This window comes from Micrasema longulum, unplaced genomic scaffold (assembly GCF_059751315.1).
Source record: "Micrasema longulum isolate JH-2025_06_02 unplaced genomic scaffold, ASM5975131v1 h1tg001080l, whole genome shotgun sequence".
NCBI lineage: Eukaryota > Metazoa > Arthropoda > Insecta > Trichoptera > Brachycentridae > Micrasema > Micrasema longulum.
The window spans coordinates 439208-457126 of record NW_028278268.1 but is presented as its reverse complement, the minus strand read 5'-3'; the positions used below and the strand labels follow the sequence as shown (position 1 = coordinate 457126).

General features: G+C 34.2%; 1 protein-coding gene and 1 long non-coding RNA gene across 4 annotated transcripts; both read right to left on the bottom strand.

The window, feature by feature from the left end:
• Window positions 1-336: 336 nt before the first annotated feature.
• Window positions 337-6523, bottom strand: LOC148277152 (uncharacterized). Of its 3 annotated transcripts, XM_088233262.1 has the most exons (4): window positions 6407-6523; window positions 6030-6139; window positions 4401-4680; window positions 337-1721 (listed from the first exon to the last, which is right to left on the bottom strand). In XM_088233262.1, the coding sequence occupies exons 3-4, from the start codon at window positions 4660-4662 to the stop codon at window positions 772-774; spliced, it is 1212 nt and encodes a 403-aa protein (XP_088089388.1). In that variant the 5' UTR covers window positions 4663-4680; window positions 6030-6139; window positions 6407-6523; the 3' UTR covers window positions 337-771. The 3 variants fall into 3 exon arrangements, with proteins under 3 accessions (XP_088089388.1, XP_088089386.1, XP_088089387.1); XM_088233260.1 differs by lacking the exon at window positions 6030-6139; XM_088233261.1 differs by lacking the exon at window positions 6030-6139 and having other exon boundaries at window positions 4401-4695; window positions 6407-6517.
• Window positions 6524-11051: 4528 nt separating this feature from the next.
• Window positions 11052-17781, bottom strand: LOC148277151 (uncharacterized). Its single transcript, XR_015823573.1, has 3 exons — window positions 17675-17781; window positions 14402-14695; window positions 11052-12769 (listed from the first exon to the last, which is right to left on the bottom strand). It is a non-coding gene; the product is annotated as an uncharacterized LOC148277151 (long non-coding RNA).
• Window positions 17782-17919: the final 138 nt, after the last annotated feature.

Here is a 17919-nt window from a genome sequence, read left to right as displayed (position 1 = left end):
AGAATAAGAAAAGAAAAAAGTTATTTAAAAAATCATGTAAAAGGTACAAAATATAATAATGAACATACGAGTACATACATAATTACTGAGATCGTATAACTAAACGGGTGTACTGTCTATAAGGAATCTTCTATATTTCATATAGGAGAGATGAAAAATGTCTGCGTTAAGTATTAAAATAATGACATGCTCTGAAGAAAAAGTCGTTTTTCCTTGAGTTAGTCCTAGGTACTGGTAAATTAAATGTAGTATGGAGTCTTGTTCTGTTGGGTACAAGGTATTCTAAAGAACTTGTAAGTAAAGGGCAGTCTACGACGTTGTTTACTAGTTTAAACAGGAATATTTGATCTACAATCACTCTTCTATACTCCAGAGTTTGAATTGAATTTGGTGTACGGTGAAATTTATATTTTATTAAATTTATAAATTTCTTCTGTATCTTTTCTAGGTTGTTTATGTATATTTTATTTGCTCAAAAGGTGGAGACGCTTCTTTATATGTAATTATTCCTTTTAATTTTCCCGATGTTTATAATAACGGTTTAAAACGGACACAGCTAGAAAGTTCGTTAGATCTTGAACTGTTGATGAGCTCTGAGAAAATAAAATATATTATAAAGGATGACTGGCCCGTTTCAGGTTTAATGAGATGTTCACTTTTAGTATTTTCACGTTAAGAACATTCTCCTCACCCATGCGAATTAATTAATGACCAATTAAATCCTCTTATTTGGAAAATGTTTTTCCACAGTCTGAGCATGAGGATGGTTACTTACCGGTAAGTACCGGCATGAGTTGACATGTGAGATTTTAAAGAACGCTTTTGTGAACATTTATATTGACACTCCGCGCATGAGTATAGTTTCTCACCGGTATGACTAAAAATGTGTATTTTCAAATTATATTTTTGTGAACTTTTAAATTGGCACTCTGAGCAAGAGAATGGTTTCTCGCCGGTATGAGTTGTAAGGTGTCTGTTCAAATAATGTTTTTGTGAACATTTGAATTGGCACTCCGAGCATGAGAATAATTTCTCGCTGTTATGAGTTGACATGTGATGTTTTAAATAACTAATTTTTGAACATTTATATTGGCACTCTGAGCAGGAGAATGGTTTCTCGCCGGTGTGAGTTAACATGTGCGATTTCAAATAACTAATTTGTGCACATTTATATTGACACTCTGAACAGGAAAATGGTTTCTCACCAGTATGAGTTAACATATGATATTTTAAATAATTCTTTTGTGAACATTTGTATTGACAATCCGAGCATGAGTATGGTTTTTCGCCGGCGTGAGTTAAAATGTGTAGTTTTAAGTTATATTTTTGTGAAAATTTTAATTGGCACTCTGGGCATGAGAATGGTTTCTCACCGGTATGACTTAAGACATGTCTTCTAAAATTTCTTCCAATTGAACATTTAAATTGGCACTCTGAGCATGAAAATGGTTTCTCGCCGGTATGGGTTAACATGTGATATTTTAAATAACTCTTTTGTGAACATTTATATTGGCACTCCGGGCATGAGTAAGGTTTCTCACCGGTATGAGTTAACATGTGTGATTTCAAAGAATCCTTTCGTGAACATTTATATTGGCACTCCGAGCATGAGAATGGTTTCTCACCCGTATGAGTTAACATGTGGGTTGTGAATTTGCTCTTCGCTGCACATTTATACGGACACTCTGAGCAGGTGAAATAATTCCGTATCACTTGTAAATCTGAAATAAAAACAAAAATAATGTAATGTTTATCTAGAACGCTTAAAACTAACGAAAAAAAAAAGAAAAAATGTTTGATTATTGCAAAAATAAAATGAGCATTATTTTTAATAATATAACCGCGCATTTAAATAGGCGCAAAGGGTTACACCGTCACTGTTACCAATATGTTTCTTTAAACATTAACAAAGACGGCGGGCTTAACTTTAACTCGACATGGTTCCCAGCACTACGTACCACAAAAACCAAAACAAATGTGCCGTCTGCCAACTGCGACACGGTAAAAATTACTTAATACGTCAGAGTAATAACTACGTATTATCCCAAACTCTATGAGGCCAAGAGCCGTGTTGATCACTTAAATTCATCATTCATAAGATTAATTGATAATCAATAACTGAACGAGAAATACTTACTCCTAATTTTAAATTCGCTAGCGCTCGTTCACAAACTTAATTTCGAGTGCTATAATAGCAAATTTGTTGGTTTTCGCAGATAATGACAGCGTACTAATAAGAAAGAGAAAGGTATACTAATATATTACACACGTCTCGGCTGTCCGCTTTGGTAGGATTGTATGCGGGAAAATAAGATAAGTAATTTTTTGTTTTGTAGACCATTTTGTGAAAACGACCTGAATTGTATTTCTATGGTATTTGTTACAATCAATATAGTGTTAAGTTTCCGCAAACTAAGTTTTGTAAAATTTCCATTAAAAATCAACGTAAAATAGGCATTTTTCAATAAAGAATTATAAAAGCGCCATATATGAATGATTAGTTTCATATTTTCGTTTAAAATTACCTTAAACGGTACTGTCTATGTATTCCTACAGCAAAGGCAAGCATTCAAGAAGCAAGCGGTGTTGTCACTCCTGACTCGCGATGACACACCTGCCATGTCCGCCTAGATTATGCCATTAATAATAAATACCGTTTGTATATTTTAATAGAGTTTAAGATTGTTTTAAGTGTTATTATATTATATAACATACTCATTATTGCCAATCTGTTAGGGCTTCCATAAACCTGTTGATTGGCTTGAAAAAAATACACTGTACCACTCAAAAAATAAACGTATTGTTAACTAAGTATTTAGTTTGTGTAAATTTACTGACGTCGGGCTCGTTGTGTAGCAGTCAGTGCGTTTGCCCACCTTGCAAAAAGTCTCAGGTTTGACTCTCGCCGTGGTTGGCATACAACATTTGTTTTAAAAAAGGTATTTTTGCACTAAGATATTTTCCCTGTCCTGTTCCCAAGTCCCTGGAATGGCACCTGAAGCGTAAGACTGATCATCTAACCTTAATGTTATCAAAAAAATATCGAGATACGCTGCGACTGGTGTACCAATGCAGTGCCCTATGCACCATAAAAGGAAAGATGATGAGAATTACTTCAATAAATTTACTATACCAACCGGTTTCAGAACACGACTGTTCCTTTCTCAAGACTTGAATATAAACTAACAGAAAATATTACCAAATAACAGGTAGATACCTAAAACACATCTGCTAACAAGTTTAACGTCCTGAATCGGAATTCTAAAAAGGAATATAGGCCAGGTAGGAGGGGAGGTATCAGATTGGATGATAATTCTAAATATTAAACATTTCTGACAAACAACAGCTATGTTCTTAAACCGGTCGACACGAATCGAACAAATTTATTTTAGTGATTGTACACGAACTTAAAACGAAGTTAGATCGAAAATCATAAAAAAAGTGCTTCAAATATTGAATTTTTTTCATTATTCATTAAAATTAAAATCGTGTTTTTGACGTTTATTTATTAAACATATTACAACAGAGATGGACGACGTTTAAGAGAAGGAATATGGAAGTATAAGCATTTACAGGGCTTACGGCCTGCCAATGATTGGTTGAAGTAGCCTCATCGCACACTGTGTTTTTTCATAAACATCCCCCATCTCTGTTGTAATACGTAAACCTTAAGCAGTCTTCATGAGGTGAAATCTGGAACTTGTCAACAAAAATTAGGACAAACTCGAAATACAGTTGATTTATTGGATTATTTTTTGTTATTTTCCAAGTTTTGTTTTTGCGATTATTATATAATGTTCCCTCACTGGGGTGTCCCGCGCAGGGGGAAAAATTAAACAAACACTGAATAACAGAACTCCTAAAGCACCGAGCTGTAAGTTTTATATGAAGAATAAAAAAAGGTATTTGTTATTTGCATAGAAAATCTTGTTTTTATAAGTTGAGATCAGATCAATATTATTAAAACGTAGTTTCTTAGCAGGAAATAATTCGAGAAATTTTCAATACAGAATTTAAGTTACATTGAAAATTTCTCTGTTTGGACAATTTAAAATACTATTAAACAAAGTTTTAACATCAAATTTAGTGTTACAAATATACAGCGAATTTGAAACTCAAACAATAACAAAATCAACAACCATCAAATAATATACAACGTAAAGTAATCAATTCCATATTTGACGTGAAAACCAGACAAATCGATTGGATGTCCAAGCTTCGACTTATAATTGCAATGTACCTCCTCAAATAAAAATTACCTGCAAATGGGTTTTCCAATCAAACGTGCATTTTATATTTCCCGATTTAAAGGCTACTGCCTTAATTTTATCAACAATCCGCGAACCATCATCCACAGTCCAAAGACAAAATCTCCGAGTGGGTAAACAAGTATTACTTACTTGAAGCAATTTCATGCTTGCGAGAGGAATCCAAACATTCTTGTTTAATGTCGGGATAATCCACATCAATCTCTGTGAAGATCATCATTTCGCTGGTTATCCTAGGCCGGCCAGCACTGGTCCCCGGTTCAGCCTTCACGGCAGCGACACCCGGCTCCTCGCTGCTGCGGGGCCGTGGCGCCCCTTCCCCAGCCTGGAGAATATCTCCTTCTACATCGCCAGTCCCCGGTTCAGCCTTAACATTCACTGAAGGGAATTCCATACTTTTTTATAATTAAAGCTGAAAATAAAGATCCTGGAAATTATAATTATAATTTATATAAGCAATTAAGTCACAATTTCTAAAGCAAGAATCAAATATGCTTACGAAACTTTCAAAATAATAAAGTAACCCATATGATGTTATACGATTTTGGAATAAAAGAAGGTCATTTTAACGTCCTACAATGACACTACCCACAGTTTAATTTTCTCCGTAAGAAAACTAATGTAGGTAATTTACATATTTTTAACAAAGACGAAGCTTTTGTAAATATGCAAGTCTCGGCATGTATAGAGCTTATGATCTGTCATTAGCTGTGTCAAGTGTTCACCTTTGTGTGTTGAGTATTTACCAGTATGCCTTATATTTGACTCCGAATGAACATTTAATGAAATAAGTTTACCAATCTGTTTGGTTTATAAGTTTTTGTACATAGATTTAAGAATAGTCCAGAAGGAGCGAATAATCATATTTGAATACATCGGAATGAGTCCAATAACCCCCCTACTATGCCCCACTTTTGCTACGCGCATTCGTGATGTCACCGCGTAATGTTGCACGATGGGAAAAAATATAATTAAAACACAAACGTAAGGTAAAAAAAAGCAATCTGTTAATTTCTCTAAAATTTTATTGTGACACAACAGAGAAGATAAATAAAGGGCCATTTAATAAGAGTAATTGAATTAATGAACTTTAAACTTAAAATATAAAAAATAAAACATATTTTTCATAAAACGGATATTTTGATATCGTGTTAAATAATATTTGATGTTTTGAAGATAATGTCGGTCAAATGTCCACCACAGAGTTGTTCACTCCGAGGTCCAATTTTCATTAGTTCTCTTATTAGATAAGCAAAGTAGTAATAATTTACTACCCTAGCAACACTCACAAAATGTTTATTTTGTTTCTTCGACAATCTGACAGATGGAAAAATAATTCATTTGCTACTTACACATTCGTTTGCTAATTACGTATGAAATGTGATCCCATCTTGTTTCTTTAAGATCCTGCAGTACTTCTACACTTCAAAAGGACACAACACGGCATATATGAATTCAAAACAGGAGTTGCGTACTGAGCGACGTCTACAAAGAAACTAATGGGTCAAAACGTAAACCTAATCATTTATGAGTAGTTTAGTCGCCTTCTGTTTGATGGGCGTATGCGGTTTCTGGACTATTCTTAACTCTATGTTTTTGTATTAAACATTTTTTCTACGAATATGATATGTAAGCAAGTAAATATTTTTGCTAATAAATATTTCTGAAATAACGAACATCTTCATTGACGACAAGATATATTAAGTGTCAAATATTTCGATTGTTTTAAACTTTCAACAGTTTTGTGGGAAAATATATTACCTAATTGTATGTACACACCTAAGACCTGTTCATTAGTATTTTTGACTTATAATATTGAATAAACAATTGAGCCTTAGTTGCATCATCTTCTGGCTTTATTTGATCTGGTTCTAAAATTGGTAAAAAATAATAAATTTAATAAATGATGCATTTTGTGTGCTAAAACTAATAATCATCATCATCATCATCATACTTCGATCTGCGCCCGATGGTGCACAGGGAACTGCAATGGCAAACTAGATGCGGCGCATATCGATCATCCGTTACGTGAGATCACATATGACTATTCTCAAGCCTGACGGTAATTAACCACTGCAATTCGAACTTCCGACCTGCTGCGGTGCTTGCGACAAACCAAATATACATTTGATACTTACTTTTTACGGTGATTTGTATGTAAAACCTTCGTTTACTTGTGCAATAATAGTGTAATTTATGTATTTTTGTCCACCGGATAGAGACGCGCACCGCTAAGCGCTTGACAGAATAACCACAGACAAAATGTAATGAGATGAACATCCACAAACAAACATAGAAATTTTGGCTTTTTTTTTCAAAATTTTAAGTCCTTGACTAGGTAATTTGTTATATTCCGTTAAAATTTGTTTGCTTGTTATGCCATTTATTTATCGTAAATGGCTCGTTACAGATTAAGGTACATATAAATCAAGGATGGGTTTGAAAACTAGGAGTATAAAATGATGACGGGAACTATCTAATTATTGCTTTATTGCTTTTTACACAATAAAAGGCAAACGCGCTGACCACGACACCACGAGGCAGAAATGTTTCAATAGCATCCTATTAATGATATCTTACAATTGCGACTTTTCTCTACTTTAAAATAAGGTTATTTTTTCCCCATTAACTATTGAAAATGAAAACATGAAATATATAGTCGTGCGCAAATGAACAATATTAGGAATGCCTTCATACAATTTAACAATTAAAAACAGATATGATTGGACGTATATAAAAAGAAAACTATCGGGTATTTTTTTTTCTATTCAAAAATCCGATGTTTTCCAATAAAATAATACCATCAAACTTTTTTCTTTAATGAAGGAGTTGAAAATTGTTTGCCTTGCTTATTATGTACAAGGTTAATATTAACTGCAAAAGGTATGTTCCTTTTAATTTTTGACTATAGTGTGAGGATCTGGTGGTGGAAACTCATACAGGAGAAGCCGGACTATTGACAGGCATAAGCAGATCTTCCATTCCACTTTGAGAGCGTTCGGCATTTTGTGTCCTATTTATTTCAACAATCACCTGTACCATTTTCACATGTATGATATTACCTCACGCGATAAGTCCATATGACTTATTACTGTTACGATATTTTCTAGGTCCTCATCCAGACTTTTGCATCGCGCCTCCAGCTGCATTTGCTCTAAGCTGAAAATGGGACAATGCATCAACATTTTTTTTATTTTGCTTTTCAAAATCCGATTTTTTCCAATAAAATGATACCGTCAAACTGCCGTTCTATCAAAATAACGTTCAGTGTTAGATTACGATCCAGTCCAATAGAAAGATAAGCTTTTTCCTTATAATTATGAAGGTTTAAGAACGTGGAGTTACGTTTGATTGTTACATCCGACACCTGACACTTTTGACGCCACCTTCCACCAATCTCATCGGAGAAAATAAACCTTTTCCTCTATATTTTAGTCCAATGTTTTGCTTAGCACGCATTTTTTCCGTCAGAGGTGGTGTTTTTGCAGGCCTTTTGGCCAAAAGCCTAATTTATTTATTTGACACTTTATATACATATACAATATATAGACATATAAGGGCGGGCGTATTGCCTTAAGGCAATTTCTTCCTACCTACCGAAACCGTTCTGTTTGAGAAAATTATAAATACATGGACATATTGAATCTTACAATTTTATACAAAATTAAAAACAAAGATAAGCAAAATAAAAATATATAAAAAATTAACACTATACTATAAGAGAGGAGAGGGAATGGGAAGAAAAAAGAAGGATAAAGGAACAATTTAAATATTTAGATTGTGACATTTCAATCTTGACTTAATTGTAAATAAAGAAGGGGCGTCTCTAACATTAGTAGGTAGATTATTCCACAATCGAGCGGCTACTACTGTGAAAGAGGAGGCAAGAAAATTAGAGCAACGACAGGGTATTAAAAGGGTTCTCTCGTTACTAGAACGAAGAGAAAGTCCGTGTTGTGGAAGAGGGCCGATGAGCTCTCTCAGATAAACAAGCGAAATGGGATTATTCAAAATATTGTGAAGAAGTGATAGAATGTGAATGTTTCTTCTATGCCTCATTGTATAATGTATTAACTCGTCGACATGCACAATAAATTAAAACGTTTTAAAGAGATATCACCTCACACGGGTATTAAAAATAATGGTGGGTATTTAAAACCGGTATACAATTATTAGAAATTACATATTCCCACAGTTACTATACTAAATGACTGAAAATAATCATCGTTACGGTGTTTATAAATATAATTGTTATTTACATAACAACAATATTAAATTAAATCAAAATGAAAAAAAAAAACAAAATTAAATAAGACCAAATTATATGAAGCGGTGTTTAAGGGTTTGTTAGGCGTCAGCTATTCGTTTGTAAATAACAACATTTAATTTTACATTCGGTTTGATTAAAATAAAATCGTTTTCAATTATTCAATAGGCAAAACAATTTTAATCAACGTCGAGACGATTCGAGATTTTGGGATACTTTTTGATAACAAACTTGAATTCAACCATCACATTTCCAAGAAAGCGTCCAAAATTTGTGGACTTATTTTGCGAATATCTAAGCCATTCAAAAGCCCAAAAATTGCATTAACATTGTATAAATGAGTTTTTCGTAGCTTGCTTGAGTTTAATTCTATAATATGGTCTCCTAATTAAAGCATTCGTATGACGCGGATTGAATCGGTGCAACGTAAACTTTTAAAATCGTTCATATTTAGAATTGAATCAAATACTTTCATAATTAACTATTATGATCTTCAGAGTACTTTCATATCTTCAGTTTAGAATTCATAAGGATTTTGGCTGGTTTGATATTCTTGCCGAATTGATATCTAACTGTATAGATGCCCATGATATTCTTGCTCAGATTAACCTCAATGTACCTCACCGTAACTTGCGTATCAACGCTGTCTTTGCTGTGGAAAATTATAAAACCAACATCGGATTCTTTTCCCCTCTGCCGAGGATCCTCGGAACAGTGAACAAAATCTCATTAAACGGTACTGTCGATTTGTTCCAACAGCAAAGGTCAGCATTCAATAAGCAAGGGGTGTTGTCACTCCTGACTCGCGATGATACACTTGCCATGTCCGCCTAGATTATCCATAATTATACATGTGTAAATTTAAATAGACTTTGTGATTGTTTAGATTAAGTGTTATTTTATAATACATGGTCAATAATGCCAATCTGTTGGGGTTTTCATAAGCCTGTTGATTGGCTTAAAAAAGGTGGGGGAGTTTAATTAATAAGATAAATAAGTTGTGACTCGATAAGCTTTATTCAAAATATACTGATACATCCATAAAACAGTGGCTAACCTGTCAGAGGTCGGTAATGACCGTTCTATTTGTATTTTGCCTGCTTTTGAAAAAAGCCCGAAAAACATATTGCATTAAAACTAAAAATACATGATTTAAAATTTTGAATCTTACATTCAAATCAGTACGGATTCCAAAAGAAAAAAGTTCCGAACTACCATTACAGGATTTTGCTAATTGCATTAATAATGACCCTAATAATAAAAAACATATACTTGTACTGTTTATAGATAATTCTAATGTTTTTGACGCAATAAATCATTGCGAACTAATTGAAGCTAATATTTCTTTAAGTCATATCTCAGTGAAGAGAAACAGTTTGTAAGGGTAAATAATTCCATCTCAAACGGCATTAATGTACCACAGGGTGCTCACCTTGCTCCTTTGCTATTCAATCTGTTCATCAATGATATAAAAAATGCTTTTCTTACTTCATCAGTTTGGCTGTTTGCTGATGACACTAAAATTCTCGAACAGATTGACAGCCCTTCCGATTGTTCACTATTACATTATGATTTATTGTCTTTTAGCACCCGATGCTCATCCAACAATCTACATCTCACTTTGAGTAAATGCAAGGTTTTAAGTAAATGCTTTTTATTCCACAGTAATAAGAGCTTTTATATAATATAGAATTGAAGAGATAAGATTATGTAGATATATATATATATATGAACTTAACTATAAGCACCTGCTGACGAACTGCATTTTATGCAGTTCAGTAGGAATTGATAATTTGTATTCAAATTTCTATATGTTTTTTTATTAATAAAATAAAATAAACAAACAAAGAATTAGACTTAAACCACATACTTCAAATAAAGTCGCAGCCTTTGCAGTCAACCTCCCACCATTATCTATAGACCCTTATAATAATATTATTAGCTGATTATGGAAATAAAATTTAAATCTAGATTCATAATTAACTCTTCCATAAAAAAGTAATTTTACTATTGAGGTATTCGACGATACATTCAATAATTACATAATATACCTATGGTATATTGATTGATTTGGTGTTTATTTTGTAGAACTCCATATTTAAACTTGTAATTAGAAATCAAACAATGATTTGAGTCTACTGAACACTTTATTTTATTTTTACAAATATAAACATAAAAAAATAAAAACTTCGTGACAATTGTTTCGCCTTATTAGGGTATTTTCAAACGGATGACATTTCAAACGAATGACTCAAATCAGTGTTTGATTTCTAATTATAAGTTTTTATACCTATAGTCCTTAAAATGTAACATGATTAGAGTGATAGTTGTCAGAAAAAGTGACGGCATAACTTTGTAGCAACGTCAAAGGAGTTATTTATATTGACACACGAAAAATAATTTGTATCTGGCGTGTAAATTTATTTTTTCAATACAATTCTTGAAACATAAATCAACAATACATAAAATAAGCTTTAAAACTAAAAAAAAAAAAAAACCTGATTATTAACGACGTTTTTACAAGGTTACATTATTTTACAAAAACGTTAGAGATGGGACAAATTGATCAATGTAAATTGATCGTATAAAAAAATAATTCATTTGATGTTGTTGATGAAAAAAGTATAAATGTCTAATTTTTTATGAATAATATCACTATCACTAATGAAATTAGTTTGGTAGCAGTCATTCTAATCAAGCTATACTTTAAGGAATAAAATATTAATTATTTACTTATTAATTGGAAATACATTTCTTTATCTTACAAAGTTAAAAAAAGTTCATTAGTTATATAACTGTTGATAAACTCAGCGAAAAAAAATTAAGTTGAAATCATGAAATTATAAGCGAGATATTACTACGTTCATTTTTCATAAATGAGATAAGGTTTTGAAGCTCGCCACTGTGTGTCCTCCTTCACTATTCAATACAACGATCACATCGTCGAGCGTTCGCCGCGGTCAACAAAACAGCGCACGTCTGACCGCAGACACAACAACTAGTAAGGTAATTCAGCAGCAAAGTTTCTTAGGAACGTATGCGCTAGAATATGCAAAGAAGAATAATTTTAGCAGTTATTTCTGCCAAAGGTGGAAGGAAGCTCTAAATACATAGAATGAGAATAGTCCAGAAACCGCATACGTGCATCAAAGTACTCACAAATGAGTAGTTTTACGTTTCGGCTATAAGGTACTCTAATTGTACAGAAAAATCAAATAAATCTAGATTTAAATTAACTCTATCATAAAAAAAGGAATTTTTATATTGAGGTCTTCAGCGATACTTTTAATAATAACAGAAGTCCCTAATATAAATTATTTATGTATTAATGGTAAATACATTTCTATAAATAAAGTTCTATAACTGTTAATAAGCTCAGCAAAAATAGATTATTAAGTATTACCGACTGATTCCAAGTTTATCGAGGTATTCATTTTTAGTAATTTCACAGTAAGAACTTTCTCACCAATGTGAATTAATGAATGATAAATTAAATCCCTTTTTTTGGAAAACGTGTTTCTACAATCTGAGCATGAGAATGGTTTCTCGTAGGTATGAGTTAAGAGGTGAGATTTCAAAAACCGCTTTTGAGAACATTTATATTGACACTCCGCGCATGAGTATGGTTTCTTACCGGTATGAATTAAAATGTGCGTTTTCAAATTATGTTTTTGAGAACATTTAAATTGGCACTCTGAGCACGAGAATGGTTTCTCGCCAGTATGAGTTAACACGTGCCTTTGGAAATTATTTCTTATTGAACATTTAAATTGGCAATCCGAGCATGAGAATTGTTTCTTCCTGGTGTGAGTTAACATGTGATTTTTTAAAGAACTCTTTCGAGAACATTTATATCGACACTTTGAGCAAGAATAAGGTTTCTCTCCGGAATGAGTTAACATATGTCTTTTAAAATTATGTCCCAGTGAACATTTAAATTTGCACTCTGAGCATGAGAATGGTTTCTCACCAGTATGAGTTAACATGTGAGATTTTAAATAACTCTTATCTGAACATTTATACTGACAATCCGAGCATGAGTATGGTTTTTCGCCGGAGTGAGTTAAAATGTGTGATTTCAAATGACATTTTTGTGAAAATTTTAATCGGCACTCTGAGCATGAGAATGGTTTCTCACCGCCGTGAGTTAACATGTGCGTTGTCAATTTACTCTTCTGTGGACATTTATATTGACACTCTGAACAGGTGAAATATTTCCGTCTCACTTGTAAACCTAAAATAAAAACAAAATAATGTATTGTAAATTTTACGAAAACAAAGCGAAAAAAGGTTTGTGTATTGCTAGAGTAAAACGAATTTGATTGAAAAATGGACGGAAAGGAATTTCCTTAGTTAAAATTACTTAGTCGGCCTCATGGTGAAGAGATTAGCGAGTTTGCCTACCATGCAGGGGTTTGAGTTCCAACATGGATTGTTTAAAATATTCCTTTTTAAAATTGTGTTTTTACACTACAACATTTTACAGTCCCTGTACCAGTTGCCAGCAACTGAGACGTAAGACATTTTTGACAAACAACAGCTATGTTCTTAAATCGGTCAGCATATTAAATTTATTGTATTCATTTTACACGAACATAAAACAATCAGATCAAAACTATAAATATGTAGTTTCTTAGCAGGAAAGAGTTTTAGAAATTTTCTATACAAGATTTAAGTTACATTAACAATTTAACAGTTAGGACAAGCACTTCAAATACAATTAAACAAAATTATTTTGCTACGTTTTTTCACTACATTTTTACTATGTTTTTACTACATTTTTATTATGTTTTTACTACATATTTACTATGTTTTTACTACAATTTTACTATGTTTTTATTACATTTTACTATGTTTTTACTATGTTTTTACTGCATTTTTACTTTGTTTTTACTACTATGTTTTTACTACATTTTTTACCATGATTTACTTAATTTTTTACTTTGTTTTTCACTTTGTCCTGTATTTTTATAACTGCTTCTATAAATTGATTACTGTTTTTTTTTTTTTTTTTTACTGTCAGAACGGAGTAAATAACCCTTAGTCAAAGCAACTTTACATAAATTATAATTTTGTGTATGTAATATAATGATAATAAATAAATAATCAAATAAAATAAAATAAAAATATACATCGAATATGAAACTTTACTCAAAATACATTCCTAAATAATAAATTAATATTGTATAACTGTATAGTAAATTAACTAGTAGGCAGTAATGTTATTGTTCATTTTTGCATAAAAATGTCTGCCTTAAAACAGGTTGTACCTAGTTAGGCAGACTAGACATGATCCAGAAAAATCTATTACCTAAGTGCAGTAGATAAAGTAATTGTTATTTTTGTTAATAAATCATGATTATTATCATATAAATCTTGTCAAAAACAAACGAAAAAATATTATGTACAAGCATTATCGACAAAATGAAGGAAGAAGTTTGGCGTTGATATGAACATGTAGACTGAATGGACAGCGTAAAAACGGCTAAAAAGATTTACGGTGCTAATGTTGATGGATGCAGATATCCAGGAAGACCGAGAAAGACATGGAACGACTAAATTTAGCAAAAGCTTGAAGAAGGACATGACGAAAGTCGGAATAATCGGCGCGCGTGCATGCGAAGATGAATGAGTGTAGAGTATGCGAATCTGTATGCAAATACAGAGTTAAATCCTCCCTGCCGACCATTACGGGGAAACAGCGGCTTGCTTGTCATAGAACCTGTATAGGTTAGTCATAATTTATGACCGCGTGCCTATTACAAATCCACGGTTGTGACTTCCAAAAACTTCCATTCGAACAATTTATGCATAAAGAGTTAAATTCCTCTGCGAACCATCGTCCACAGTCAAAAGTATTACTTACTTGAAGCAATTTCCCGTTTGCGAGAGGAATCCAAACATTCTTGTTTAATGTCAGGATAATCCACATCAATCTCTGTGAAGATCATTATATCGCTGGTTATCCTAGGCCAGCCAGCACTGGTCCCCGGTTCAGCCTTCACGACAGTAACACCCGGCTCCTCGCTGCTGCGGGGCCGTGGCGCCCCTTCCCCGGCCTGGAGAATATCTCCTTCTACATCGCCAGTCCCCGGTTCAGCCTTAACATTCACCGAAGGGAATTCCATACTTTTTTATAACTAAACCTGAAATGAAGATCCTGGAAATTACGAAAATTATTTATAAAATCAATAAAATCATAATTTCTAGAGCGAGATTATATATACGTAACTTTTGAAATAATAAAGTTGCACATAAATAAGATGTTATATGATTCTATAATTAAAAAAGGTCGTTTCAACATCTTACGATGACACTTTACCCACAGTTTAACTTTTATCCACAAGGAAACTTATGAAGGTTATTTATGTTTTAAAAAGAGACAAAGCTTTTGTAAATACGGAAGTCTCAGCATGTATAGAGCTTATGATCTGTCATAAGCTGTATCCAGTGTTCACTTATGTTTGTTTAGTCGTTACCATTATGCCAAGATATTTTATCCAAATGAACATTCAATGGAATTCAAGTTTATCAATCTGCTAGATTTATAAGATTTTGTTCTATGAATTTAAAAGGTTAACACAGTAGAAATATAGGATTTCCTGTTGTTTTATTTAATTCTAAAGTTTATCTTTATTAGTAAAAGAATTTGGTTAAAATTAATCGGATTGCCTTGTAATATTATGTTGAGAGGAACGGGTGTATAATAATGAAAAAGTACTTGATTAAAATTTCCATGTATGTTTTATAGTTTTTAACAAATAAAGGATAACAATCCTTATAATTAAACAAATATTAAACCTATGTCTAAAATTCATTCTTAAGATTACGGACTTATAACTAAACTAAATACTACCCAAAACGATCTGGAGGCAGCAGCTTCCAGCTGCAAGGTGTAGCGTGGGTAGCTAAGGCGGCAGCATTCAGCTGCGGCGAGGGCGCACGGTTAGCGAGTAGGCGGACGTCTTGTCGACGACGCGCGAGGCTGCGTGTTGCAGGCGGAGTTGTTGTTTTGGGCGGCAGCGTCCAGCTGCGGCGAGGGCGCACGGTTAGTGCGTAGGCGGACATCTTGTCGACGACGCGTGAGGCTGCGTGTTGCAGGCGGAGTTGTTGTTTGCGGCGGCAGCGTCCAGTTGCGGCGAGGACGCCCGGTTAGCGCGTAGGCGGACATCTTGTCGACGACGCGTGAGGCTGCGTATTGAAGGCGGAGTTGTTGTTTGCGGCGGCAGCGTCCAGTTGCGGCGAGGACGAACGGTTAGCGCGTTGGCGGACGTCTTGTCGACAACGCGTGAGGCTTCGTGTTGCAGGTGGAGTTGTTGTTTGCGGCGGCAGCGTCCAGCAGCTGTGGCGAGGGCCCAGTTAACGTCGCAGTTAACGCGTGGGTGACATCGTGTTTGTCGGCACAACGTAGGCGGACGTCTGGGGACGACGCGTGGGGTACATCATCATGATGTGCGCTGATGAAGCGGCGTTCTTGAGGGGCGGCTAGGGGCGCGGAGATGGTTCTTTCGCTGGCGGTAGGCGGACGCCTTGGACATGGCTGCAGGCAGCCACGTGGTGAAAGGTGGCAGAATGGGCCAGGGAACTTCAAAGGTCCGGAGTTTGGAGATCAAACGAAGGGCTGGGACAAGTCCGAGTACTTGTCCCGCGACGAGTTTCGCGACTTTCTTCTCTGTGTGTTGACACCCGACTGATCACCGACTGATACTCAACAAAAAACTTCCCTCAACTAAAAAAACTTTGGAGGTCCGGAGACCTGCCACTCAACTAAAAAAACTTAAGGGCTGTGGTCCTTTTTATAGAACCACCCGATCGTGTCTGTCTCCTTTCCTCCTCACACATATAGCACAATAAGAATGTTGTATTTTTTCAACCCTTATTACTACACAAATCTTACATCTAAACTTACATATATCGAACAAAACTATGATAATAATTATAATTACCTTACACTAACTTAATTAAATCAACTTAAATACAAACATGGAGATTAAAATATAATTTATTTATAATTTCGCCTCGTGGTTGGTGGTTGATAGAGGTTCCTGGACCGGAACCTGAAGCGTAAAGCTGATCGCCTTACCTTCAATGTAACAAGGGAATCACTTAACGAACTGATTCAGTGCTATATGTATCACCAAGTGCGGATAGAGAAATAAGGAAGAAAAAAGACATACATGTCGAATAGAACGTCGGGTTCGATTCCCGGCAAGGAAGATGTGAAATACTGATTTGTAAATTTAATTCTACGCTGCAATGTTTTTATAGTTCCTTGATTGGAACCTGAAGCGTAAAACTGACCATCTTGCCTCCACACATATGAGTGACCGGAATATGTGTCGACCGCGTTAGTGCCCTATGCAGATAATCCGGGTAAAGTTTCTCACATTCCGGAGATGGGAAGTTTTACATTTTATGATGGGGTAGAATTAAGTCCGGGCCCTTGGAACAATTTCGGGGTTTACTTCATTGTACGGAGTCGTGTTTTATTATGACCTCCGTTATATGTGCAAAAACCCAATTATTTAACCGTGGCGAGTTGCAAGGAATTTGCTTAAGCTTTCAAAATTTACCAAAACGCACGTGTATGATTATTATCATTGTCGGCATCCTAAGTTTAAAACCCAATTTTATTAGTTACTTATTTTTGCCAATGGTTTTATTCGTAAACTCCGCTTTGGTGTTTTTCCATACCTCAAGAGAAGCAAGGCATTATTTTGGTTTTGGTATTACGAACATCTTCATCTTCATTGACGACACGAAATACCAAGTGTCATATATTTCGATTGCTTTAAATTTTCAATAGTTTAGAGAGCACAATAATTAAATATGTTAAATAAGGGAATATGGAAGTCAAGGCATTTACAGGGCTTAGGGCTTATTAAACCAGCCAATGACAGGTCATAGGCCTGTAAATGCCCTGACTTCCATATTCCCTTATTTAAGGTATTCTCCATCCCTGTTGTAATTTGTTAATCTTAATGACCCCCGAGGGGGTGAAATCCAGTCTTTTGTCTATGAACATTTGGACAAACTCAAATATTGTAATTAAATATTTTTTTTCTCAAGCCTGACTGCAATTAGAACTCCTGGCCTATTGCGGTGCTTGCTACAAACCAAATATACATTTGTTACTTACTTTTTGCGGTGATTTGTATTTTAAATCTTCGTTCGCTCGTCTAATAATATTGTAATTTGTGTATTTATTGTTCACTGGATAGAGACGCGTACCAGTTAGCGCTTGACGGAAGAACCACAGATAAAATGTAAAGTGATGGACAATCCACGAACTAACATAGAAATTTTGGCTACAGGTTAATTATTGGTATTTGACTAGGTAATCAGGTTTTTTCGTCCTATCGGAAACTAACCAGTTTCTGTTAC